At 43.6% G+C, this 25,787-nt stretch overlaps 1 protein-coding gene across 3 annotated transcripts in view; it reads left to right on the plus strand.

Annotated features, from left to right (window-relative positions):
- Nucleotides 1-7,557: 7,557 nt before the first annotated feature.
- Nucleotides 7,558-25,787, plus strand: part of EVA1A (eva-1 homolog A, regulator of programmed cell death) — a 202,393-nt gene continuing 184,163 nt past the window's right edge. For all 3 annotated transcript variants that reach the window (XM_062638437.1, XM_062638438.1, XM_062638439.1), the window contains exon 1: nucleotides 7,558-7,812. In XM_062638437.1, the coding sequence (XP_062494421.1) occupies nucleotides 7,713-7,812 (100 nt within the window). In that variant the 5' untranslated portion in view covers nucleotides 7,558-7,712. The remainder of the gene's footprint in view (nucleotides 7,813-25,787) is intronic.

Here is a 25,787-nt window from a genome sequence, read left to right on the forward strand (position 1 = left end):
AAAAGCAAACTGTCTCATATCAGCAGTTAGGACTGGGACTCCTTTTAATGAACTCAGCTGATCTTCCTTTAATGTCAGAAGGTACATTTTGCAGAGGGAGGCTTATGTGGAGGCTAGCTAGTGTGAGCTGAAAAGAAATTATTTTACCTGTCACTGCAGGGAAGAAGGTGGTTTGGCTAGTTACGTACATACAAGATGGGGCTTGCAAGAGAAGCAAGAAATTACAGCAATGTTGTAATAAATAGAAAATATTCTCCATGGGCAACAGCATCTCAGCTTGAGAGTGACTAGGGAAGGGCTGTGCATGTAATAGCACCCAGGGGATAACTGGTGGAGAGAGCAGAGAACAAGCACCAGGGTGTTGGACAGGGGAAGGCTGGGGAAGGTGTTGCTGGCTTGGCAATCTATTGCGAATTACAGGTCCAGCAAAAATGTAAAACGTGTTGGAAGCTGAGTGGGCTTTAGTCCCTTTTTATCTCAGCTGAGGTGTTTCTGAGGCAAGTTATTTGTGTATAGAAATGCCACATTTCATATCAGTTTTATGCAGTTCCCTGTTGATTGCAGCCACTAAGCTTATGATTAACATACACACACAGCTCTGCATGTAATGCTGCTGCCAGTCCAGGCAGTGTCTAGCGGTGTGAACGCAGACATCTGCAAAGCTCTTGTAAGCCACTATACAGTCTCCTTCCTTCCTCTGAATTCTTAGTAGCTGGTCCAGTAAGGAATGTTACTGCATTAGGTGTCAGGGATGCGTCTCCAAGCCAGGTGCCTAGAGACAGTAAATGCAGTAGAGTATGAGCTTTCTGCAGTGGGAAGTGTCTCTTGCCCTAGAAGCAAGTTAGCTGGAGTTCCTAATGCTAGTGTTGTGGCTATAGAGTGCAAAGGTTTGAATGGCTTGAACTTCAATGCCATTGTAAGTTCCTTAAGCTGCTTTGAATTACATAGTCCAGCACTGTCTGCAATGCCTAGCACACCTGGACTTTGTCACTGGACAGTCTCTTGAGACTGTTGTAAAACAAATAACAGGTGATATTATTGTCCTGATACTTAAATGCATGTGGAAGCATACAGTTATTCTTGAAACAGTCCTTTCAAATAGAAAAGATTAAAAAAGAAAAGAAACTGTATTTTTATGCACACGTGAAAGGAGAATGTAAACCTGTTCTTTCTACAAATGGCAGACCTAGTCTACTGTTGAATTTGAACTGATGCAAATTTTACCCATTCAGCAGAAAGGCATTTCCTCTGATTCCCTTTGATTTCTTACCAGTCTGTGATCTGTGAGCCAGAGGTTTGTGTGTGATTTGCTGTCTGTACAAAGCTGAGGAAACACCCCGTGCCCCTAGGCAGTGATATGCCTGAGGTGAAAGCTGATCTGTCCAAGTCATGCTGGAAAGAGATTTGCTGACTTTTTCAGCTTTGCCATCCATTTAGACCAGTCCTTTGATAAAGAGAATATTAAAAAGGTTTAAGCTTCAGTGAAATCACTTTCCTGCAATCTAGAATTGTTCAAATGCATCCCAGAGGTGAGGATGGGAGGGATTTAGGGAATGCATTGTTGGTTCACTCTCACAGGAGAAGGCAGCTCTGGCCCTGAGCTACGGAAGCCAGCAAGGTTTTTTTCATTGACTTCACCAGCTTGAACTTGTGCATTCTGTGCTAAACACCCCTGTAGGAACGGTCTGTTCTAATAACCTCTGTAGCAGGGCAAGTAGAAGCCTAGGCTGTATGTAGCTGTCCTGGAGTCTGGAGGTGGTCTGCAGGATGCGCTCTCATTCATGGGCATCTGTAATCAGGCTTGCCTGGGAAGCAAGATGGAGAAGACAGTAACAGTCTGACCTCCATCCTGGGTTATTCATTCAGTTCGTAGCCCATGCCACTGTGTTTTCACCATGACTATTAAGAACTTCTGAAACACTGGTGGGTCTTTTTGCACACATCATCTGGCAGTGTTCATGCTATCAAACTCCAAAGCCGGATTCCTTCCTGCCTGTTGGGAATGGTCAAAGTTCCTGCTGACTCCCAAGCCATGCTCAGGAACTGTCTGGATGGACAGTTGATAGGGAAACATGAAATTAAAAGGGAAAAATATAGTGGAGATCAAGATTAAAAGGGGTCTGTAACCTGAAGTGACTCTCGCCTGTGTAGCAGCAGGATGGAGACAATTCTCCCTTGGTTACCATAGGTGAGATAATAGAAAGCACACACTACTTCTCACATTGAACAAGCTGGGATGTCTCTGCTCTTCAAAGCAAAGACCATCTAGGTCAGGTGTAAAATTCATCCTCTTATCTAACAAGCATTCCCAGAGAGTTATAGAATATAAAAAAGGAAAGATATCACTGGCAAAAAAAATAATGCCAGTACATACTATCATCCAATTGATAGAGAAATCTTTCCAGGAAGACTGTTAGGAGAGAACAAATGAGTCAGGTCAAGTGGGAGAATAGTTTCACATTACAGATGTAAAAAGACAGTATGCCTGCATAGCAAAAAAGTCTCAAGGAGCAACATCCAAACAAGCAGGACAGATAAAGCACATGGGAAAGGATCTAATTCACAGCTGAGCTCTGATCCTTGAAATCCTTGTCTCTTGAAATTCTTATGTTATTCACAGTGGAGTACAAAGATGAAGTATAAAGGTCAATCCAAATCCCTGTAGTTTTAGTACTGTAATTAACCCAAGAGCATCGTGTGCACAAGGCACCAGCTAAACCCAATCAGATATACTGGTTCCAGATAAAGCACCAGACTGTAGAGTATCCTCTAACACAGAGCATGCCATCACTATACTGAGGAGAACACCAGCTGAGAGAGGTTTCAACACCAATTACTTAGTGCAGACATGAGGAGAAAGTTTTCAGCTTTGTTACGGATCACTCTGTAGTTTCCAAATATTTTAGTTTTGACGTTTTTGCTCATTGGAGGATTTTGCATCACTCTGTACAACATCTCCCAGTCTTCTAGTGAGATAAGTGCATCACTTGGGGCCTTTGCTCTACACAGAAGTATGTTAAAGCAACACCCCCACCTCAAAGCTGTCCCAGTATGAAGCAGAGTCCCCCTGGTTTTATGTTTGTTGTGTAAACTGGGGTGATTGAGTGACACAAAATGTGAAAACTTCAAAGGCGTATCAGTCTGAATATTCTGCACAGCTGTTGTGTAACATTGAATATGGAGACAGGGGAAGATCTTACTTGTGAGCTACTTGGTGTTGTATTGCAAAAATGCATTATGAGAAGTTCTGTGCCTTCAAATTTATGAAAGCAAATAGGGTTTATTTCTATGGGTAAACCCATCTGTTTCCATAAGGCACTCCCAGGGGAAAGATTAAAAAAACCGAAACAGAACAAAAAGCTGTACTATGCTGGGAAGCTTTGCTATTTTATGTTTGCAGGTCTATCCACCCAGTTTAGGTGGATTTCTATAGGTCTAAATGCATATATACTTTGTCATTAATTTACATTCATTTACAAGGAAGCAATGTGGCCAAATGAAAGAGCTCTAACTGAACTTAAAAGTATTTAATCTTTTCACATCTCTGACAGTTCCTCCTGGCTGATCTTGAAAAAGTAGTGACCTCAAACATACAACTGAGCTTTGTCCGTATGTGAAATGGAAGAATGCAATGGAGGTCTTTTGGAGAGTGCTTTGAGATCTTACAGAAAACACAGTAAGAAGTAAGTAATGTTACTAAGATTTAGAAAACAAGACTAGTTCTTGCACACTCATAGAAATAAACCTGCTTGTGACTGTGTAAGCAAACATGGCTTCAAACCTACATATGGTTCTCTAGCTGAAACCTAATCCTGGTACGGTTCTTCTGCTGATGAGCTCTTCTTCAAGCTGTTGATGGTTTAGTCAGCAAAGCAGACACTAATGGTGCAGGGTCAGAGACAAACAGGAAAGCATTACAGCAAATCAGCCCTAAAAGGAAGCAAGATCAGCACATACGGCGTTAAACTGGGAGTCATCCTAACTCAGTCCATTCCTGATTACCATTTATAAACTGGGTGATGTTGGGGTGACAAAATTGAATGACAGATTGCTTCACTGCTCACTCAGTGCCTCAGCTTCCCCAGTTGCAGTTAACTGCTTTTAAAGCACTTTGGTAATTTGCATGCATGTTTCAGAATTACAGGTTTATGTGTGGCACGAGAAGGAAAGGAGAAGGAAAAGAGAGGAGTATGAAGGAGAAAGAACATGCAATTAAATATCATAGTGAAAAAGGAGGAGTGAGGTACAGTTTTTAAGCATCCTGGACTAAAGCTACACTGTGATTCAGGTGCCTAACTCATAGGTTAGCTTTGGCTGGAGAAGTACCCCAGGAGGTGGGACTGGTTTGTGTGCCTGTTACTGGTTACTGCAGGGGAAGCTGAGAGGTGCTGATCTCAAGCCTAGGCTCTGTGTACATAACTAGATGCTATGGATGTATTTGCTTCTTAAGCTGGACATGTAGACTCTGTGTGCTTTTTGCCATGATCAGAAAGGTATTAAAACCCAGTTCAAACACAAGACTCTGGATGTTCCAGAGGGAAGAAGTGTTTTTAAGTACACCCAAATACTGTGTCTAAAAAAAAAAAAAAAAAAAAAGAAGAAGAATCAATCATTGTCCATAGTTAACTGAACATCATTAGTACTGGCTTGTACCTCCTTGTGGGTGGCTCTGGGTACAAGGGATCCAAGAAATTGTATATAGTCATATGCATTATTACATATCCCCAGCAGATATATATGAAGGCATGGCTGGATTTCAAGGGCTGTTACTCCTGAAAATAAAGATCCATATTGGTGTCCCCTTGATTCATGTTTACCCCATGAGACTGCCTATGGCAGAAAAACCATCCTTTGTCTGTTGTGCAGTTGGGACAGGTGGCCTCTTTCTGTTTGAAAAACACAGCTGATGTTCCCACAAGCTGTAAGGAATAAGGGCATTATGGAGATGGGCTTTAACTGATTTGTCTGCTTCTCAAAGGCTGATGCATATGTATTTATTTGTTTATTTATCAAGAGCTGCTTTCTGCTTTCTTTTTGGAAGGCATCTTTACAAATTTGCTTAAAAACAAAGCCCTCATGTGACACTGTTGTAAACTTCCTCCCTACTGGTTTGACTTTATTAACAATAACCTAAAGGACTGCTAGAGCACACTTCCCATGTTTAGCCTTAAACCCTTTGCCACCAGAGTTTTTTTTCTTCCTGGTATACTGAAACAGCCAAACATAATTAGTCTTTAATCAGTAAAATCAACACCTGCTGACAGGGTGGACTCTTTTCAGCAAATAGTGCTTCCCTTTTCCAGAGGACTGATAAATTTCCAAGGCCCCTATTGTTTCTTTGTCCTGCTGATAAGCAGTTTTGGCTGATAATCTGGTAATGGGTATGATTATCTCATGCAAGAGTGGTGAATCTTCCCTTTGGCAAGGGCAGCGGAACTAGCTGAGACAAATATGTAGATGCTAGGAAGCAGTTGTCTTGTTCTTTTCTCTAAAACTTTGGTCAACTCTGGAAAGCATGGGTCAAAGAAGTCTGTCGTGTAGGATTAAAGTCTCAGGTGAAATAAAGAGTAAGGCAGTCCGTAGAAGTTCCTGGTTTTTGATCTTGCTTAAGCAGCCCTCTGCGAAAAGGTAAAGTGGCAGGATTGTCTGCAGATAGGAGGGACTGTGTCTATACAGGACCTTGGGGTATGTCTGTGCTGTCAGGTCATCCCAGAGCCAACACAGTCCTTGAGGTGACTTAACTGCACCTGTGCTGTGGATCCTCAGTGTGTGAAGAGCTGTTTGTGAGAAGGAGGGTTGCTTAGATGCAATTCAGGCCAGATCAACCTCTGCTTCATGTGGTCTGGGCAGACAGATCATGGAAGGGATTCAAGCCCAACCTCAAGATTTCCCACACTACCCTTATCGTCACTGTGGCTGATTGGAGCTTGAGCAAGTGGCAATATGGCCAGAAAGCAAATGGGGCTGTAAGACTTACAGGTCCCTTTGAGGGGGAGCACACAGATCACCCCAGGACAGATTTCTGGTAGAAACAGTGTCTGTACTATTCATGGCAGCACTCTTGAAAATGTCTTTCATGTGTAACCTGACAGCCAGCCTGATTTTTGTCTGAGAACAGCTGAAACATTGTTAGAAATTTCAGCACAAGAAACTCTTTACAAGTGCACTCTGCTCTGAAAAAGAAACAACCCAGCCCTTTTGGGTTAAAGTCTTTTACATTTATTTTCAGCAGTAAGGTGAATGTTCTTTGCAAGTTTCACTTAATTCTGTGTGAATGAACAGGACAGAGCAATAAAAACCAGTTGTGGCATTTGTTGGATGTTCCCACCTGGGTTATTTTTGCTGGATAGAAGATGCAGCTGTGTTCAGCAGCTGTGCATGTGCCTGGTTCCATCTCCACTTCTCTGACAGCCACACACAGTGTTGCTCCATAGGTTTGTGTATCTGTATACACAGGCTGCTAAGTGGCTGGTGTTGGCTTTGATGAAAACTTAGATGAAAGCTATCTCCCGCTCTCTGCACTGACAACCTCTATTGTAGCCTAGATATATTGGTTATGTACATTATCTATATCCAAACTTATGCCTGAGCTGTGGTTCATGCTGATGACCAAAACCCAGGATCTCCTTCCTGGGACAACATATGCAGGGAGAACAGGGTCCACTAGTCCAGTCCACCTGTGTGGTGGACTGTCCTCAGCTCAGTCCTTCCAGGTTAGCATGGCTGACTTGATGCTGCCGGGATATGGATGAAGATCAGGCAGCATCAAGTAACAGGTAAGCTGGAGTTTTCCTTTAACTCTGCAGAGTGAGCGGTGCTTGTGTTAACAGCTAAATGCATGCTAGTTGCAGGTTAAAGTAATTGCTACAGAAGGAAACCGGTCTGCTGCATCTGAACACCACAGATTAAGATCTGCCTGAAAATCCTCATGCAGTCTGATGGAGGGGAGAGGGGTCCAGTGGGATAGAGGGAGGCTGGCATGGCTGGCTGCTGCCAAAAGGAAGGAGGATTTTGGATATGTGGGCTGACACCAGTCCCATCCTGCAATGAGGAGGGTTTGATCCCTTGGCCTGTGCAAAGTCTCCTCCACTGCAGGATCACTTTCAACAGTGGGCACAGCTGAAGAGTTGTCCTGTCACCAGCCTGTCAGGACACCGCTGCTCACACCAATTTCAGCAGCAGACACAAATATCCATCACTCCAAAAATCCTTGTGAATCCAGGCACTTTGTTTTGGGCTGCCTCCTTTGAAAATACTGCCCATCCTTCTGTCTGTCTGTACCAGGCAGACAAGATCCCTGGGTATCTAAACCCACAGCAGCCGGGCTTCTCCAAACAATCTTCCCCACAAAACCCCCCCAGATTCTCCCCCCTGACAGTTTGTGGTGCTGCTGCTGGACAGCTGCACGGTAACAGTCTGCAGCAAATTTGGGGGAAGCGATGGCTTTTAGGACCCTGGGACCTCCGCCAAGCCTCAGGTAGGTCTGGCTCATTCGTCAGCCTCCCTCAGCCGGGATTCATTCACTCCCAGGGATGTGTGTGTGTGGATGTGTGTGTGTGTGTGAATGTGTGTGTGTGCTGAGCGCCTTTCCTTCCCCGCTGCTTCCAAGCAATGGGACTAACGCTGTTCTCCGGGCAATGAGGAGTACTGGATCGGGACGGAAAGCACTTTCTTTTTCTCCGGAAGAAAACAAGCCTTGAGGATACTTAAGGATGTGCTGCTCAGATGTGTCTCCCACCTCCACCTTCCTCATAGGACTCATGTGCTTGACAGCTTTCAGCAACTTTGCAAAGACTTCTGCAGACTTCTCAGGTAGGGGAGAAGCGCTGATACTTTTGTACACTGGACGGCTGCTTATGGGTGGGAGCTCTTCTTACAGTGTTCAGGAGCAGCTCGGGGGAAGTAAATGTGAGCAGATCTGGGGTAGTTGAGTGGGGAGTAATTTTAGTCTTTTAAAAATAAGCTGATGAAAAGCATCTTCTGTAAGAGGATGTTGGGTTTATTAAAAGCCTTTCTCAATAACCCTTCACAAAACGGTTTCAGCAGAGTTAGTCCGAGCAACTTTGGGAACAAGGAAGTGTTACCTTGTGTAAGTTTGTTGCAGGTTTTGTGGTGTGTTCTTTGTGGAGTGAAAAGAGCTAGGTAGGAGACTGCGGAACTCTAGGATATAAATTATAGCTAACGTAGCAAGACCCAATTATTTTATAGGGGATCCCTCCTCTTAACATAAGGCTTCTGATTGTTGCAAAAGCCTGCTGAGCTAAAGATGTTACATACACAGAATTAATTATATTGAGCCTGTTTACTTAAGCCAGGAGAAGTGTCTTATTTCTAAATAATTTCTGAATCTCAAACTGTTTACAGCAGTTGTTTTGAGTTGTGTGAAGCAAGTAAATACACAGCACTTTGAAAGTATGAAGTGCCATAGAAGTTTTGTAACTACATACAGCTGTGTAAGTCACTTTAAAATTACGTTTCTCGTTTCGTTGTTGTTTTTTTTTTTCCTGTGCGTATGCATGTGGCTCAGAGAATGTAACAGATCTCATTTTACTGTTAATCAGGGTTGATTAGTTTGCTGGGAAATGCCTAGTCAGAATCACTTTGCTTTTGGGATATCAGTTCTAATTTGGGGTCTAAGACTAGTGTGAAGAACGAGCCTGGCATGTTTTTTAGGGGTGTGTTTCAAAACTCTTGTAGTGGATAAGAGTTTCCAATTATAGCTTGCTGATGAAAAAGTGCCATTTGCAAGAGCTGAATCTCACCGGTCTTGGGATTCAACACGTTAGAACCCTGCTGCTCTGTGCCTGGGAGTGCCTGTGTTCCTCGCAAGAGATTTGTGTTAGAAAGGAGGAGCTTGTGGTGAAGCTGGGGGAGAGTATATACAGTAGACTAAAGTCTTAATGTAAATTGAAGGGGTCTGGCTTGCTTGTGATTCAGTCTCCTTTGGAGACAGATCAGTCCCAGGTACTGCCATTCAAGGCAGATATGCCTCTGAATGGAAAGGGCTGAGGAATCGCCCTGTTTGTTTCTAGTGTTTTTTTTAATCTCTTTTTGGCAATGAGCTTTCTCTGTTCTCCTCCTTATACAGAAGGGGTGAATGGAGTAGATATGACAGGAGCTAAAGCTTCAATAGGGAAAATACTGGTCCTTCTGAAATATAGCTAAAATTTATCTATAATCTGGCTATCAGCCAGCCCAGATTGCTAAGCATTAAAATGTGCAAGTGTCCTAGAGTAAGGGTACTTTGTATTGTGTGTATACAACATAGCCAGAGAAGTGGAAATAAATTGATAAACTTTGTGATGCTGGCAGTTGGGGTGGGCAGATGTTGTCCTCTTAAAAAAATTAGTAAGAAGGTTGCTGATGACAAAATCATATTTTCTGCAACATCTGACTGTACTGTCACACTCTGGGAGAAGGGAGGTGGCTTAAAACCCTTGTGTATGTGCATGGCAAGGCTGAACTCTGAAGCAGGGTCTGTAATCCCAACAGCACAACCTCCCATGAGTTTTCACAACTGTTGAAATCTTCTTCCAGATCCAAGCTATGTTTCCTGAAAGCAGGCTTGACAAATGTCCCTGGTCTGGTTGGACTGACTGTACCTTGCAAGACAGGAAACATGGTTTGTTACAGGAAAAAGCTGCACCCAGTGTGTAGCCAGTTGTGTAGCAACTCAAATATGGTTTTGTTAAGTTCAGGAGCTGGATAGCCACAAGATGAAGCATCTCCCAAATCACACACTATGCTTCCCCTATAGGTTTTGCAAAGATTCCATTTGTCTCCTCCGAATCCTCAAGGGCATGCACCACGTGCCTCTGAAAGAGCAGTGGTCTAGATAACATTTCCTACATGAAGGAGCATCTTGTTTGTTACTGCCACCCCTGTATCATCAGCTGGCATGATGAATAGAAGGAGAGTAACCTTTTTGTTTGTTGTACAGCCTTTGACTGTAATGGTTTCTGGCCACATATACTTTTTCTGCACTTCAGGATGTTCTGGGTTCTTCTCTGGTGTGGCTGGAATTGAGCAGGTGAAGATCTCTGGGGAAGCCTTATAGCTTTACCATATACCATCCCACCTAGAGGTGATGCATCCAACACATAAATTGTCTGCATTCCAGTGAGATGAAAGGATTTGTATTGGTTATTGCTGCTGAGGAATGCAAGGCTTGCTGTGATCCCCTAGAGGTTTCTGTAGCAGTTTCACTGCTGCCTACATGCTGCATGGAGATGGGACAGCTCATTGGGATGTAAGGGCTTTTCCAGGCTGCAAATAGCAGTACTGTCTAGAGAAAACAGCTGATGCTTTTTGGAGAAGAATGTTTGGGTTTTTTTAAACTCAATCCTGTAGACCTTTGTTTAGCAACAAAGCTTCTCTGCCTTCTCAGCTTGCTTCATCTTGGCACTACCAGGGAGGTGCTGCTGTCAGTAATAGGTCATGGCCTTTTCATGGTGGGCCAGGCAGAGTGAATTGATCCAGCCCTGGAGAGAGACAGCTTAGGAATGGCCAGTGAGCTCTAATCAGATCACAAGAAGCACTGATCCAACTTCCACACTGCAGCTATGCAGTAGGACTGGCTGAAAGACTTATCCAGAATTGCACACCTAGCCAGTTCCCACTGCTGCCAGTACTTTCCCACTGGCTGGCTTTCCAGAGTATGTGTCTCCTGGCTGCAGGAAGATTTCTTTTTCACATAGGCCATAACAAGGCACCCTGAGGAGGTTTCCTGAAGTGTGGTGAACTGAGTCGGTCATGGGGAAGCCCAGGCAGAGCTAGTGAGAATCCCTGTTGTCTCTGCTCCCAGGCTTCTGAGCACATGGTCTCACACTGTGTCTCCATCCCTCCTGTCTGAACAGCTCAAATGCCACAGTGTTAACATGATGAGTGCATGTCCTGCTGGGGACTGGTGCAATCTGAGATGTAAGAATTAAAATTCCTTTTAAGTGAAGTATTTGAACTATGTGAAGAGTTTTGAAGTTGTTTTCTTTAATAGTTCTTTAAACATTGATGTTTGCAGGAGGATGAGAGAGTAGGAAGGGGGTCCTTGGGGAGAGAGAGTGGAGTTATCAGGCACTTTGCAGCCACTTCTTAAGAAGGCCTGGACTTTTTCTCTGTGGTTGCTTGTAGTATGGGCTCTTGATCTAATCTCATTCTGTGATCAGTTCTTATGCTCAGGACTGTTTGAAGGCTTAGGACCTAGTGTCTTGATGTGTCACATACCCCTTATGTTCAAGGTGACTTGAAGACTGTGATGAGGTGTGGGGAAAGAAGCTGGTCTTTTGAATCTCTGTGCTTTAACTATAAACCCTTAATCTTAATCTGAGTCCCAGCAATGAACTCTCCAAAATTCTTGCTGGTTGATAAAAATTCACCTTTGTTTTAGCCCTTGTCTATTTGTGGTGGGAGCCCAAGACAAAGCAATGTCCTTGCCCTGCCAGAGAAGCTATGCGATAGCTCCTCTGTGTAGGGTTTGAGAGGCAGTGTTCCATGGCAGTGTGCAGAGCTTGATCTTTAGAAGGAGTAGGTTAATGAAAATGGGGCCAGAATTAGTCTTTGGTACTATTTAAAATGCCTAGTCAAAAGCTTAGTCACCAGCTATTGCTCATATTCTGTGTGCTGTCTCTAGCTCAAGCCATGGGGTTCCTGCCCCTGAAGCTAAATCATGAAAACACATGTTGAATTCTACTCTGCCAGCCAAGGTGACCATTTAATTTCCAGCTGCATACCTGCATGTAATTAGGCTTATGTGATTATGATGCCATGCTCCAATTCTCTTAAATAATTTTCTCATTTGTTAGCTGATTTCAAGCATGTTGAACAGAAAGGTAGTGGCATCAGACCTATGTGATTGCTGTGAGTTTCATGTTAATGGGGACACACCCCTTCACTACTGCTATGGGGCAGGAAAGGTTGTGCTAAGAACTCAAATGTTTGTAAACATCAGAGAATCCACTGCAGGGACCTAAGCCAAAAATTTAGGGTTTTAGGCATGGAAAGAGCTTTGATGGGATCTCTCACCTTTTCTGACACAGAAGAACCCAGCTGCAGGACATAAAGCTGTAGGAATAACAGCTCCAGTTGTGCTCGTCCCTCTGGGCCTGCTTTAATATTTATGTTCTTTGCACTGTATTTGGCACAAGCTGGATGTGAGCAGCACTTTGCTTAAGGGAGCTGATCCGGCATGGAGCCAGAAGAATACTGATAATTTCCATTCACACCCTGCAGGTGAGCTCTGGGTAGCTTCTGGGACCTCTCCCTGGAGGCTCTACCTGGCATGAAAGCACGAGTAGTTTTTTTGTTTTGTTTTGCCGCTTTTTTCTATCTTTTCTCAAAAAATGGCAGGTTTCAAGTGAAAGCTGCTTTTGCCACCTCCCTGCTAATTGGCTCAGTGTGTTTGTTTGAGTTGATGAGGGCTGGAGTTGGGAGGGGAAAGGCACTTCTCCCTGATTGCATTTAATCAGTCCATAATAAAGGCAATTTGTTTGACAATTCCATTCACCAAATTATCACCAAAATCTACATGCTAACAGCTTCTGAATGGTTAACAGCCCTGAATGGGTGGATGGTGTCAAGGGGGATGGGGGGTTTCCCTGTATTGAAAGCTGCAGCCTGTGAAAGGGGGATTTTCAAGAGAGGCAGATGCAGTTTTTTTCCAGTGACATGGTGTAACTCAGTAATGAAGTTTGAGCTTTTGACCCCAGGAGCAAACAGATATGCTGTAGACTTCCTTTAAAGACTGAACCAAACCCAGGCCACCTCCATACCTTCTCTTTGTGGAGGAGTCAGTGATGAGGTTGGATGGGCCTCAGGTTGCTGCTTGAAGAGGTCCTTGCCCCAGGCAATGTTTTCCTCCTCAGGTGGAGGTCATATCTGCCAACTCATCCATCACAGCTGTGTGGTGAGCTGAAGTTTGGGTTACTAGGGGAGGTCTGTGCTGGGGTGGAGTTTTGCTTTTGCAGAGGTGACAAAATCCAAAGCCAGTTAAAAAGCACTGTTGGTCCTTTCTGGTAATGTTGTGGAGATGTGGCTGCCTGGTGAGCTATAGAGGATGGGTCTGGGGAGCTGAAGGGGATGGCTGAATCTAGCCACCGTGTCTGAGTGGTTCTAACAAGGGGGACGTGCATCGGCTTTGAGTCAGGTATGTCTGTCTGTCAGTGGGAAGCAGTCTAAAGACCCGAGAGAGCTGAGAGGTGTTGGAGGAGGAAATAAATAGGTGGGTTGTGTAAGTGTCTGTCAAGTAACCATTCTGCTGTTGGGAGAGGAGGAAAGGAAGCAGCAGTGCAGAAGCTGGGACTATTTTGGTGTTAATTTGCCAGCAGGGATGCAGCTTTGTGAGCATCAATATATCATATTAAGTAAAAGTATAATCATAGAATCACAGAATCCTAGGTTGGAGGGGACCTCTGAGGATCATCTGGCCCAAACTTTCTTGGCAAAGCATGACCTAGACTAGATGTCTCAGTACCCTCTCCAGATGAATCTTAAAAGTGTCCAGTGTTGGGGAGTCCACCACTTCCCTGGGGAGATTATTTCAATGGCTAATTGTTCTCATGGCAAAAAATTTTGCTTTTGTCTCCAATCAGAATCTTCCAAGGAGTAACTTGTATCCATTACCCCTCATCTTTTTTTGTGACCCCTTGTAAAAAGGGAGATTCCATCTTCTCTGTAGCAAGTGTCTGCATTCCTGTCCTGAGGCCTGCCCCAGAAAACACCATGGATTTCCCAGCAGTTATGATAATGCTGTGAGGGAGAACTTGGCACTTCCTGACTCTTCAAATATTCAACATTTGCTTTCACTGACAGCTGAGGGGACCAAAGTGAGCTTCAGGAAGAGAAGCACATGTTTCCATCTCCCTCTGTTTGTTGTCCTGGGCTGTGACCAAGGTGCTGCAGGCCTGTAGAGACAGGAGGCATTGTCAGGGATGGATGGATGGGGTTGCTCTGTGTACCAGGTTGTCTTCCGAGGGGTCTGTGTGAAACTTCATGTAGGCAACAACTTCAGCCTCAAGAGCCATATGTCTGCATCTGGCTTGAGCCGTGTGGAAAGCTACTGTTATAGCCATCAGAGCTGTCAGCAAGAGCAGAGACCTCAGGGATCCCAGCATCTCTGCGATGATTGGCGGTGTTGATATAGTATCTACTAATTGCCGTGGCCCAGAAACTGATCCACTGATGCATAGATTTAACTTTCTACTTTCTATTCCAAGACAGCAATCCCAGTCCCTGTGGGGACCATTTGCAGCAACTACACAGTGTTTTTTTGATTTGGTTGTTTTTTGTTGTTGTTTTCTTTTTGTGTTCTTGTCATTCCTTTTTATCCAGATACCCAAGACCCTCCTAGATTCAGTCTGTTTCTGTCTCTTGAAAGGCATGTGGCTGCCTGCAAGAATCAACCCAATGTGCTGCTCAAAGCAGTTCAGGACGGGTTTTGCTCAGGTTGGTTTAGTGCAATACTATAAGGTTCCTATGTCCTTGCTAGTGCTATGCCTCACTGATCCAGTATTGCTGTTGTCTGGGATTTTTGTGCTCTTTCCAAGAGAGAGGCGAGGGCCAGATTCTGCACAGCTGCGAGGCAACTTTGCTGGCTTGCCAAGAGCTTTGCAGGATGTGCAACAGCACATAAATTAATCCCAACTCATATTCTTGCTGATTAAATCTAATATTAAAGTAATAATTGTGAACATGTTTAAGAGAACTACTTAGATTACCTATTATTATTACTTGTTTATTTACTTAGCTGCTCCTTTTGCCTGAGGGAAGATGGTGAGTTGTGTTTCTCTCAGTCTGGGTTTGGACTGATCCAAATATGCCTGACTTAGCTCATTAACTAAGGATATGAGCTCATTTGTAGTAAACAAAGTATGTATGTTTTCTCTTTTTGGGATGCTTAATGCTTGGCTGCCTGGAACCCACTGTGTGTCCTGTTACGTCAGAGAAATGATGGTTTGGCAGTTCTGGGTTGCACAGTAATACATGTCTTGGATAAGACTCTTTGAATGCTGCACAATAATCATTGTTGAATCCATCTGGATCCTTGCATGAAGGTGGAGCAGTGTGCGGGAACTGCGGTTTGATCAAACTCTCTGAGTGGTCAGGTTTCAGATGTGTATTTGAATTAACAGATGGATGTAGCATTTTGCTGAAGAATTTGCAGTAGATGTTGTCGAAGCGCTTTAGTTGTGATGGGCAGCGGAGGCCACATCCACCTTCTGGCAAAGCATCCCACATCCTTAACAACAGAGGAAGAAAGAGGTAAAAAAGATATTTCCATTTCCTTTTTTAAGTGTTACATTAAGAGAACAAGGCCTAGAGCCCTAGAGTATGAGAAGTTTCATTAGCCATTTACAATCAAAGAACTTCACTATGTGCTTTTGTGCCCCATCTTTTGACGTAGTATAAGCGCGCTAGTTGCCAGCAGGGATGCTTTTCACTCCTCCAGCAGCCCATAACAGCATCAGAATTGTCAGAGTGTGCGAGAAGGCTGCTTTCAGGTAAGTTATCCTAAATCCTCATTAGACTACGTACCTGATGGTGCTGCTTGTCAAAAAAAGGGCCATTCAGACCACCTACTCTGAGACCCCCTGTGTGATTGTCTTATTTTATTTTCATCTGCTATCAGATGCCTGTGGTTCTGGTGCTATGATATTATCAACGTGTTGTATTAGCTTTGAGGATTTAAAAGGGGCTTTCACTCCAACAAATAAATATAAAAGCAAACATAGCAGTGGGGGGGATTTTCTGCTATGTTCTTCCTTTGTGATTTTTGTATCACGCTGTGGGCTGGGGTGACTTGCATCCTGTGCCTAGGACCTGTGGGCTCTGCTGTGATCCTTTATTGCTTGCTTGTCTGCGTGGTTATAAGGGTTGCTTTATGGCTGGTGCTATCCCTGGCATTCATTTCCCATGTTTGCTGTATTTTCCAAAAGCTTTTGGGTCACACATTTTCCCTTGAACCTGTGTTAGGCCAAGAGTGTAAACACTTAATGCAATTAGACTAGTAAGTGGTAGATTTGAGCTGCTGTAGCTGAATTACGTTCAGTTTTGGGCCTCAGTCATTGGGGAATCCCTTACCTCTCTTATCTGTGTGGAGTCTCTAAGTGCAGTGCTGCTGTGACCATGGCAATGCCCATAAGATGCAATGGGACGAAATCATTCACTTTGTTTTTGACAAAGCTAAGCTGTTGTGTGGAACATTTAAAGAACAGCATTAAGGTTGCAAACTGAACATTTGGAATTTAAGAAGTGTTAAAATTAAGGTAGTTTTAACTGCTTGAATGCAGCAATTTGGGGTTTTACATTATGAGTTACTTTTTAATGAGAACATACTATTTTCCACCTCCTTAGGACTCCTGTGTTGTCCAGTGCACCCGAAAGTTGCCTCACAATGTTTTTTGTTTTAATTCATCTGGTTCATTATGGCACTACATGCTTATTTACCCTGTGTTATTTAAACTATTCTGCTTGTTGTGAGTGTCCTACAACCAGAGATATACTTAAACTTCCGGAAGGAAAGTCTGGAATGTTACCTGCATTGCATAGGTGAGATTCAAGGCAGGGAGATCAGCATCAGGAGCTCTAACTGCCCAGTATTTCAGAGGTTGTTCAGTATCTACCTTTTTGTCCAGAAGCAGCCCCTTACTCATTCTCTCAAGCTGTGATAGGCAAGAAGAAATGTGTTGTACTTAATACACAGTTCCTTCTCCAGTGCTGAAATGCATTTGAATTAACAGATGGATGTCGCATTCTGCACATGGACTGCACAGATTAAAATGAACATTGCATTTGCAAAGTCACATGCACTTAAATAAGTGTGGTGGGTTAACCCTTGCAGGCAGCTAAGCACCACACAGCCTTCCTGTGCTTGCCTTCCCTATCCTGAGTTGGAATAAAAGCAAGAAAAATCATGGGTCTAGGTAGAAATCTTTTCATAAGTAAAGAAGTGGAAAAAAAAAAAGAAAATAAACTAAGTGATGTAAAGGCAACTACTCACCACCTGCCACAGGTAGGCTGACGCCCAGCGTAAGATGGCTGATTTACATAAATCCAACTCTACTCTGTTTTATTGCTGAAAGTGATGTTATATGTCATTGAATATCAATTTGGTTAATTGGGGTCATTTGCCTTCTTGTGTCCCCTCCTAACTGCTTGTGCAGCCCCCGATCATTTCACTAGGGGGTAGAGTGAGAGACAAAGCATTGATGCTGTGCAAACGCTGTTCAGCAATAGCTAAAATATTAATAAGTTATCACTACTCTTTTGGTCAGAGATCCAAAGCACAGCACTATACAAGTCGCTACAAAAAAAACCAAAACCAACTCTATCACAGCCAGACCCAATGCGCTAGGAAAGAGCAACTTTACACCTCTTTTTATATACGTAATACGAGTGAGGTATGGATGTGATAATAAACTCAGGTATGATCTAAGCCCATAAAGTGCAGTTGTGAGAAGGGTCTGATTTTGCATATTTTTTTTGTTTCAGAGCACTCATGCTTTGAGGGTTACTTTACTTGGGATACGAGTACTTAAAATTAAGTTACATATTTGGGGCCAGTCCTTGGAATGTATTCCAAGAGAGCTTTAAAAATGATTTTTGAAGATATTCCGTCTCCAAATTTTTGTTTGTTTCTTTCCCCTCATAGGAGAAAAAAAAGTAAGTATGTTTATTCAGAGGCACAAACAAAGATTCTCTGATGCAAGTGATTTCACGAAAAATAGAATCCCTGGGATTTGTCCAGTTTAGATTCTCTGTAGAATTTTATTGTGTGGTAACCCCTCGGAAATTGAGGGTGTTGATCTGGCTGTTTCCAAAGCATGTCCGTCTCTTCATGTATCTTTTGTACAGGGGCTGCTTCTGTTGTATTAACACTGTTTGCTCCCTGGTTTATGTGCTCATCTGAATTCTGGCTCAAAGAGGTTAAAGCTTTATAAAAGTGAGCGGAGCAGGGAAGTGGCTCCACAGTTGATGATGAAGCGCCCACATCTGTGACCCACGCTGTGTTCACATGTTAGTTTATTGTTAGCCTCACAATAAAGGATAGCACTGCTTTTTGTTCAGCTAAACAACTTTGATGGAATGAATTGTATAGAAAAAAGAATAGATGAAGCCTGGCTGTTATTTGCCAAAATGTTCTTTGTTTTAGCTGCATTGTGTGGGATGCAGAACTCCCAGAAGAGTTCTGTATAGCAGCCAAGGGGAGCTGATGGATTGGATAGGGAGGGAAGAGACAGAGGTTCAGCAAGAAGGGGTGAAAAATTTTTCAGATTCTTCCTACCTTTTAGGTTTGCTTGTCTTTAGGTGATAGCCCAGGCTTTCAGTTTGGCTATACTATAAGAGTAGAGGCTCTGCTATGCCAATAAGTTGCACTGTGAATACAGTTGGTGCCATTTGGTTCAGAGTTAGCATGCACAAACAGTAATTAGAGCAAATTGGCAATGGTATAGCCAGAGGCTGGTGTGTAAAGGTCTATCAGCAGCTGCAGGAAGCTGACTGCTTGGTGTTAGACAATCCATTTTTCTTGCTTTTCTTTAACATTGTCCATATAATTGGAGGGCAGGGTTCAAGTTCAAACTGATAAGATTATTTTCCTTCCCTAAGCTGCATGACAATGGTCCCCTTGGCAAATTAAGCCATGGATCTCCTTTTGCTGTAATGGGAACTAGTCTCATTAGAAACAGAGCTGGATTAGTGAAGAGTCCAATCTACCATATAGATATGCATTCTGACCCCAGCAGGGTGAAGTGCCTTTTGTTCACTCCAGCCTTCTCTGCATTTTCCCATCACTTAGACATCTGTGTGCTGGAGTTGGTGGTGATTAGTTCTGCGTAAGAAAAGCCTGCTGGGGGATGAGAAGGAAGTTGGTTGGCCAGTGTGATATCACAATGTGAATGCGAAAGTGTTTTTTAAAGGTTTCCCTTGATTTAAGTCATTGAAGTCTAAGACTAAGATGCCTGTTGCAGGGTATTGGCAATTAAGGGTGAATCTTCACTGGTTTGACCTGTGAGACAGAAGACAATCCTTTTCTGCCTCTCAGTATTACTCTCTCCTACAGATCTGAAAATTTGGACCTATTCACGCCTATCTCTCCAGCATCTGGACACAGGAAGCTCCTCTTTGGGGCTTTTCAGCTGAAAAAATTCTTCACTATGAAGGTGGTGAGACACTGGCACAGGTTGCTGAAAGAAACTGTGGCTGCCCCATTTCTGGCAGTGTTCAAGGCCAGGTTGGATGGGGCTTGGAGTAACACTGGTCTAGTGGAAGGTGTCCCTGCCCATGGCAGAGGGTTTGGAACTAGATAATCTTTAAAAGTCCCTTCCAACCCAAACTATTCTATGATCTGTGTTTGTTCTGTCTGTTCTTCTTGGTGATGGGAGATTAGAGGGACCTTGACACACTAGTGAGGTGGGCTGATGCCAACCTCATGAGGTTTAACCATGCCAAGTGTGAGGTTCTACACCTGGGTTGGAGCAATCCCAGGCACAGCTACAGGTTGGGCAAAGAAGAGATTCAGAGCAGCCCTGTGGAGAAGGACTTGGGGGTGTTGGTTGATGAGAAAATGAACATGGGCAGGCAGTGTGTGCTCGCAGCCCAGAAAGCCAACCGTATCCTGGGCTGCATCAAAAGGAGCGTGACCAGGAGGTCAAAGGAGGTGATCCTGCCCCTCTACTCTGCTCTCGTGAGACCTCACCTGGAGTATTGTGTGCAGTTCTGGTGTCCTTAACATAGAAAGGACCTGGAACTGTTGGAACAAGTCCAGAGAAGGGCCATGAGGATGATCAGGGGACTGGAGCACCTCCTGTATGAAGACAGGCTGAGGAAGTTGGGGCTGTTCAGCCTGGAGAAGAGAAGGCTGCGTGGAGACCTCCTAGCAGCCTTCCAGTATCTGAAGGGGGGCTATAGGGATGCTGGAGAGGGACTCTTCATTAGGAACTGTAGTGACAGGACAAGGGGTAACGGGTTAAAACTTAAAGAGGGGAAGTTTAGATTGGATGTAAGAAGGAAATTCTTTCCTGTTAGGGTGGTGAGGCACTGGAATGGGTTGCCCAGGGAGGTTGTGAATGCTCCATCCCTGGCAGTGTTCAAGACCAGGTTGGACGAGGCCTTGGGTGATATGATTTAGTGTAAGGTGTCTCTGCCCACAGCAGGGGGGTTGGAACTAGATGATCTTAAGGTCCTTTCCAACCCTAACGATTCTATGATTCTATCTGGGAGATTAGAGGTACAGCCCTGGCTGATTCCAGCTGCTGCCATGAAATATAGCCACACTAAGGATACTAAGAGTGGTGAATCCCACCACTTCCTGCATTAAGAGCCATTTTCTGATCTTTAAGGAACTCCTTGTGCCCTTGCATCTCCCCTATGTCTGATTGACTTTTCTGACTGATCTTGGAGGTTGACTTCTAGCTGGAAGTTAGTGCTTGAAGCAATCTGGCAGGGAAGGCAGAGTGTGGGCAGTGTTTGAGAGTGGCACCAATGAAAGAATGAGTTTGGCCAGTTATTGCAGCAATTTGTTGCTATTGATTAACCTGGAGGCTATTGTTTTAAGTGGTGAGGAGTCCTGACTTGGCGAGTAACTCAGCAAGCAGTGGGGCTATTCACATGAGGAAGAGTTGGCTTCTGTATCCTCACCCCAATGTGTATGAAGTGTTTTGGTTTCTTAATAAATGGTATTAGCAAGAAGAAGGGTTAACCAGGGTAATTGACACTGCTAAGATATAGTCTCTCTGTCACCAGCCAGGATACAAATAGCCAAAGAAACAGATCTGTTTTCTGTTCTTGGTACATTTTTGGATATATTTTAAGGTTTCTCAGAAAGACCAGAACAATGAAACACCCTTTGACAATAGCAATCTCTTTTCTTCATGGCACAGCCTGAGCAAATATTCAGACCCTTTCCTTCTGGGATTGCTCATTTCCCTTCTTTTTCTCCTGAAAGAAAAACAATACTCTCCCAAAAGCAGAACTACTGCAGTGCCAACCTCTGTTGCTCTATCAGGCAGGCATCGGATGGGATATTGTCTTCTGTTTTCACCCTCTCAGCTGCAACTCAGGGAAAACAAATAATAGCAACAAAGAAATATGTTTCTCTAGTGGTGTCAAAAATAGGAGCTATTACCCACCCTGAATTTCCCTGTGCTTTTTCAAAGGCTTCCATCCTTTATGTGTATGGAGGAGAACAATGCACATGGGCAATAAATAGCTTTTGATGAAATGGAATGTTGTCAGGTGAATTTGGAGCCACAATCCTTGGGTCTCCTGAAGCTGTAGCCCCAGTCCTTGTTCAAGTGTGAGGGGAGACTGTCACAGACCTCCTGTGTTTCCCTGCCTACATAGCCCTGAACCCATTGCAAGAATCTGGGCTCTGTGGGATTCAGTCTCTGTTCCCCTGCCTGTCCCTTTTGATTACATGTTTCCTGATTGTGTCTGTGTGTCTTTTACTGATTCCTTGCTGGTTTATTCGTGGAGTCCAGATCCCATAGTTACGTGGATTGTGGTGATTTCTAAAGAGTTTTGGGGCTGGGAAGTTGAAGGGTATGTGTACTGCCCCATTAATAGTGCCACCTCTCTGAAGACTTTCTGATACAGAAAGGTCTCCCAAAGCGGATAAATAATTCTGAGCAGATAGATAGATAGATAGTCCTATCTATCTGCTGCTTTCAATACACGTTTTTACTTGAGCCTGTCTATGACTAGTTGGAAGTTACTTCTGGAAAGAATACATTTATTTTCACTTCTGCAGTCTAAATCTGCATTTTGAGTAGGCTCAAAAGTAGCAAACAGAGGGTTTACCAGTGTCTGTGAGACCTACAGTGGCTGCCTGCCTATACCACACAGCAGACCTCAAGTAAAGAAAGGGTACAGCTCTGGCTGGTGGGTGCATTTCCTATACCAGCTCAGCCTGACAACAGCAGGCTTTGTTACCACCTTCCCCATGCCCCATCCCTAGAAGTGTTCAAGGCCAGGTTGGATGAGGCTTGGAGCAACCTGGTCTAGTGGAAGGTGTCTCTGCTCATTACAGGGGGGTTTGAAGTAGATAATCTTTAAAAGTCCCTTCCAGTCCATAGAATCTTATTTCCATGATCATAAGAATTTCAGAATTTAAACTTAGACCTGTCCCTTTGTGCAAAAATCTTCTGCTGGTTGAAAACTAGTTTTTTGCTAAGGGGTTAGTGAGGGCTGCAGGATGCTGTTAGTACTCTGAGTGAGATATTACCACAGTATCAATGCCTGCTGCATGTGGAATTGCCTTTAAAGACAGTCTCATCATCACTGATGACAGTCTCATCAGTGCTGGGGGATCAGTACAAAGCTGCATTTCACCCTCTGGTATCCAAAACAGCCCAAGCCAGAAAATGCTCGGTGGGGATGGAGGCTGGCTAGATACTTGATCCCTTGTTTCAGGGCCTTTCTAGTCCATTTTGTAGCATAGCTGTCTGCAGGAGATCAGAGCTGCCTCCATCCCAGTTGTATGTCATTGACTTAGTGGACGCACTAATGGATGTGGAGGGAGATCAGGCATTTCCCTGAACACCCTTTTCTGCTCTCAAAGACTATCAAGGGGCAATAACTTTTCATTTAGGGCTTTTTCCATTGGTGACAATGACCCTAATTTGCATTGTAGAGGAGCTGTCATCTAAATGATGTCTGGCTCAGGTCCTAACGGAGCTCAGCTGTGCTCCAGCCCTTGTGAGATGTGCAAGGGGGGTAAGAAATTTTCTTAGATATTAGGCATGTGGAAGGCACACTTATCACAGAAATGGGGTGAGGTAAGGAAATGTCCATCTGATGGTGTATCTAAACAGAAATTGAGTATGCAGGAAATTGGTGAACAAAGGTGGAAATTACACTCCCAGGCTGTTTTCCATCTTAATCTTGCCATGCCATGTGAAGGGAGCATCCAGTCCTCCTGATGCCCAGGCACGAGCAAAGCTTGTTGTATTTTGAGTGCTCTGATGAAGGACTATTTTATTCCCAATCTGATGCTTGTTCATGCTAGTTCTTCAGTGATAAGTCATTATTGGTGTTTCTAATGAAGCTTTTAAGACTGCTCTGGAAACTTTAAAACCTGTAGTAGTAAGGTAAGGCTGCAGGTTGAAAACCTTGGAGGCTTTGTGTGTGCCTGCAAGGCAAGACAACCTAGGTGCCTTTTGTTCATGATTTAACTCTGAATTTTCTAAATTTACTTGAAAGTTGTAATGTTTCCTCCTTCCTCTTCCTCTAGTCCTGAATTTCCAGCAGCTCTCCGACTAACATGTTCAAGCATACTCAATAAATCTATCAAGAGTAATTTGCAGTTATATAGCATTGACCATTCATGGCTGTAGAAGCATTTTGCTGTAGAGAGTAATAGTATCTTGAAGATGATGAAACTATAATCATAGATTGTACATTCAGCAGTGGGATTCAGTTTTCCTTAAGTGTTCCATAGACAATTTCATCTGACCTAAGCTGTTTCTTTGAACTTGTAGGGGATGCATCATCTAACTTGTATTACAACTACATCTAGAGATCACGGGCATCCCACAATTGCTGGTTCCTCTCCATTGACCCAAAGAAGGTCCAGACAGCTAGCTTAGACTAGATGAATCCTGCTCAAAACCATTGAAGTGGAGAACAGTAAAGCTGACAATCTGATTTCTAGTCCATCTTCTGTGCCTTTTTCAGTTCTTGCCACTTTGCTGATATGCAGTGGATGTAAGGTGATTCTGTGAGTCCTTTATGACTTTGTAGGACATTTTTGCAGGAAACTCCCTATTGGGGTGGTGAGGTATGAAATGGGAATGTCACCTTCTGTTAGTGTCTTTACAAGTAATGTCTATGTAGTGGATTGCTAGCCTTGCAGTTGCTCCCTTACCATGAGGAGTGCTAGGTAATGCTCCTTGTTGTGCTCTGATAGAGGTAAAGAAGCCTAAGGAGCGTGGAGACTGGCCTCAGTGGTTTGACCACTGATGCCAGTGCGTTTGTTTTTATTTTCTATTTCTCATTTTCCAGCCTGAGGACATTCATTAATTGTTTTGTTGTATGTGCCGTCTCCTAACCTTAGAAATACTGTGCCTGTTCTAAGAGCAGAATGACGTTCATTCACTCTGAAACAACCTGGGGATTTGTTTTCTTAGGGTTGTAAAACAGACTAGGTATAAGTGTTGCAATTAGGAGGTGATGGGCTCATCTCATTACTCAATAAGAGGAAACACTGGGGTCAGTGGGTTGGATAATGGAATCCGAAGATGAATTTTGATGTGCTAGATGGCCTTGCATAGTGGTTCCACTAATTTGGGTGGAAGGAGAACCAATAGTAGCTTTGAAGATCAAAAGACGTAGCAAAAGGCAGCATGTGGTTTCTCTGAGTTAAGAGTCTGGTTTTGTGATGTCTCAGTTGAGTTCAGGCCTGTGAGATTCATTCAGCTCAGGTTTTTTTTTTGCCTTTTGGCCTGTTTTGAGCAGTAAGAGACAGGCGTTTAGCAAAAGTTAATAAGGCACTGGCAGTATATTGCTGTGTTTGCACCATCAGTGGATCAGCAAGAAGAAATAATCCTGACATCTCATTCTTTTGGAAGGGGCTGATAATTTAAGTATCTGAGTTCTGTAGGGAAGGTTGTTTTTATGGTGTCCCCTTATCCACAAATATGTAAGGTTTAAGATTCAGAAATTCTAGTATTTGTTTTGGGGAAGAGATTGGAGGCTTTTTCAGCATAATTCTTTGTTTGGGTTCAATTCTTCATTTTCTGTGATCAGTGCTTTCATCACTGCTGAAGTAGGCTAGAAATAGACATTTAGGGGCTGAAAAATAGAGGAGGAAAAAAATCCAGTTTTCAAGAGTGAACCCTGAGATAGGTTCACTCTGTTTTGGCTTGGCCCAGCCTGAGATAACTGTCATCAGATTTTGCTTCCACAGAGAACCCACTGTCTCATTCCATTCAGTTTTAGTGTGCTCAGCACCGACGTACACTGCATCAGCATACACTACATCAGCACACACTGAGGTGCTTCCCATCCTGCAGGGTTGTGGCCTAAGAAACACCCCAAAGGTAAGTGGGAAGAAGTTGGATATGGTCCTTCTTTCCCTCTTTGCTCCATGCTCAACACAAATACTCATTCCTTATCTCTCTCACCTACCCACATCAATATTTTCCCTGGAAAAAATTAACCGGGTTTGCCAAGCTTTGCTGTATTGCCTAAAACAAGAACTGAGTAAATCAAATTGCACACTGGCCACCTTACCTTTCAACACCCTGATGCTATTTTCTTTTAGAGAGTAGGCAAAAGCTTGTCCTGGGCTCTGGGCCATTGCAACAGCTCTTCTGATGAAAGCCCAAGCTTGGAGCAGTCTGATAAGAACACTTAGTCTTTAAAGCAGTGTCCAGAAGAGTAGCCAGGCTTCATCTGGCTGTGAAATAATGAAAAGTGTATTTATGATAAGAAGTCTTATTGAAAAATGTACTTACTGACTGGCTGCATCCCAGTTACATGTGGATCTCCTGGCAGAAGGGAAAGGAGGAACTTTTTCAGAGTAGTTTAGTGTGTTTGGTATTATGAAAGCTTAATAGGATGGATCTCCAGTGAGCATACAGTAACACAGGTCTGACATCACTGATGCTGCAGTGATAGTGATCTGTGTACAACCTGAGAGTAGCTCAGATTAAGCATAGCTGGACCAGTCTCCTAGGATCCTTTACCATCCCCCCAGAGTAATACAGGCTCTAGTGTCATAGCCCCCATCGTAAGTCAAATTTACATTACCATGGGTTAAACCCAACACTTCTTACCCATAAACCCAACACTTTTAA

Source organism: Pezoporus occidentalis, unplaced genomic scaffold (genome assembly GCF_034315485.1).
Source record: "Pezoporus occidentalis ecotype Australia unplaced genomic scaffold, CSIRO_AGI_Poc_V1 ctg57, whole genome shotgun sequence".
NCBI classification, from domain to species: Eukaryota; Metazoa; Chordata; class Aves; order Psittaciformes; family Psittacidae; genus Pezoporus; species Pezoporus occidentalis.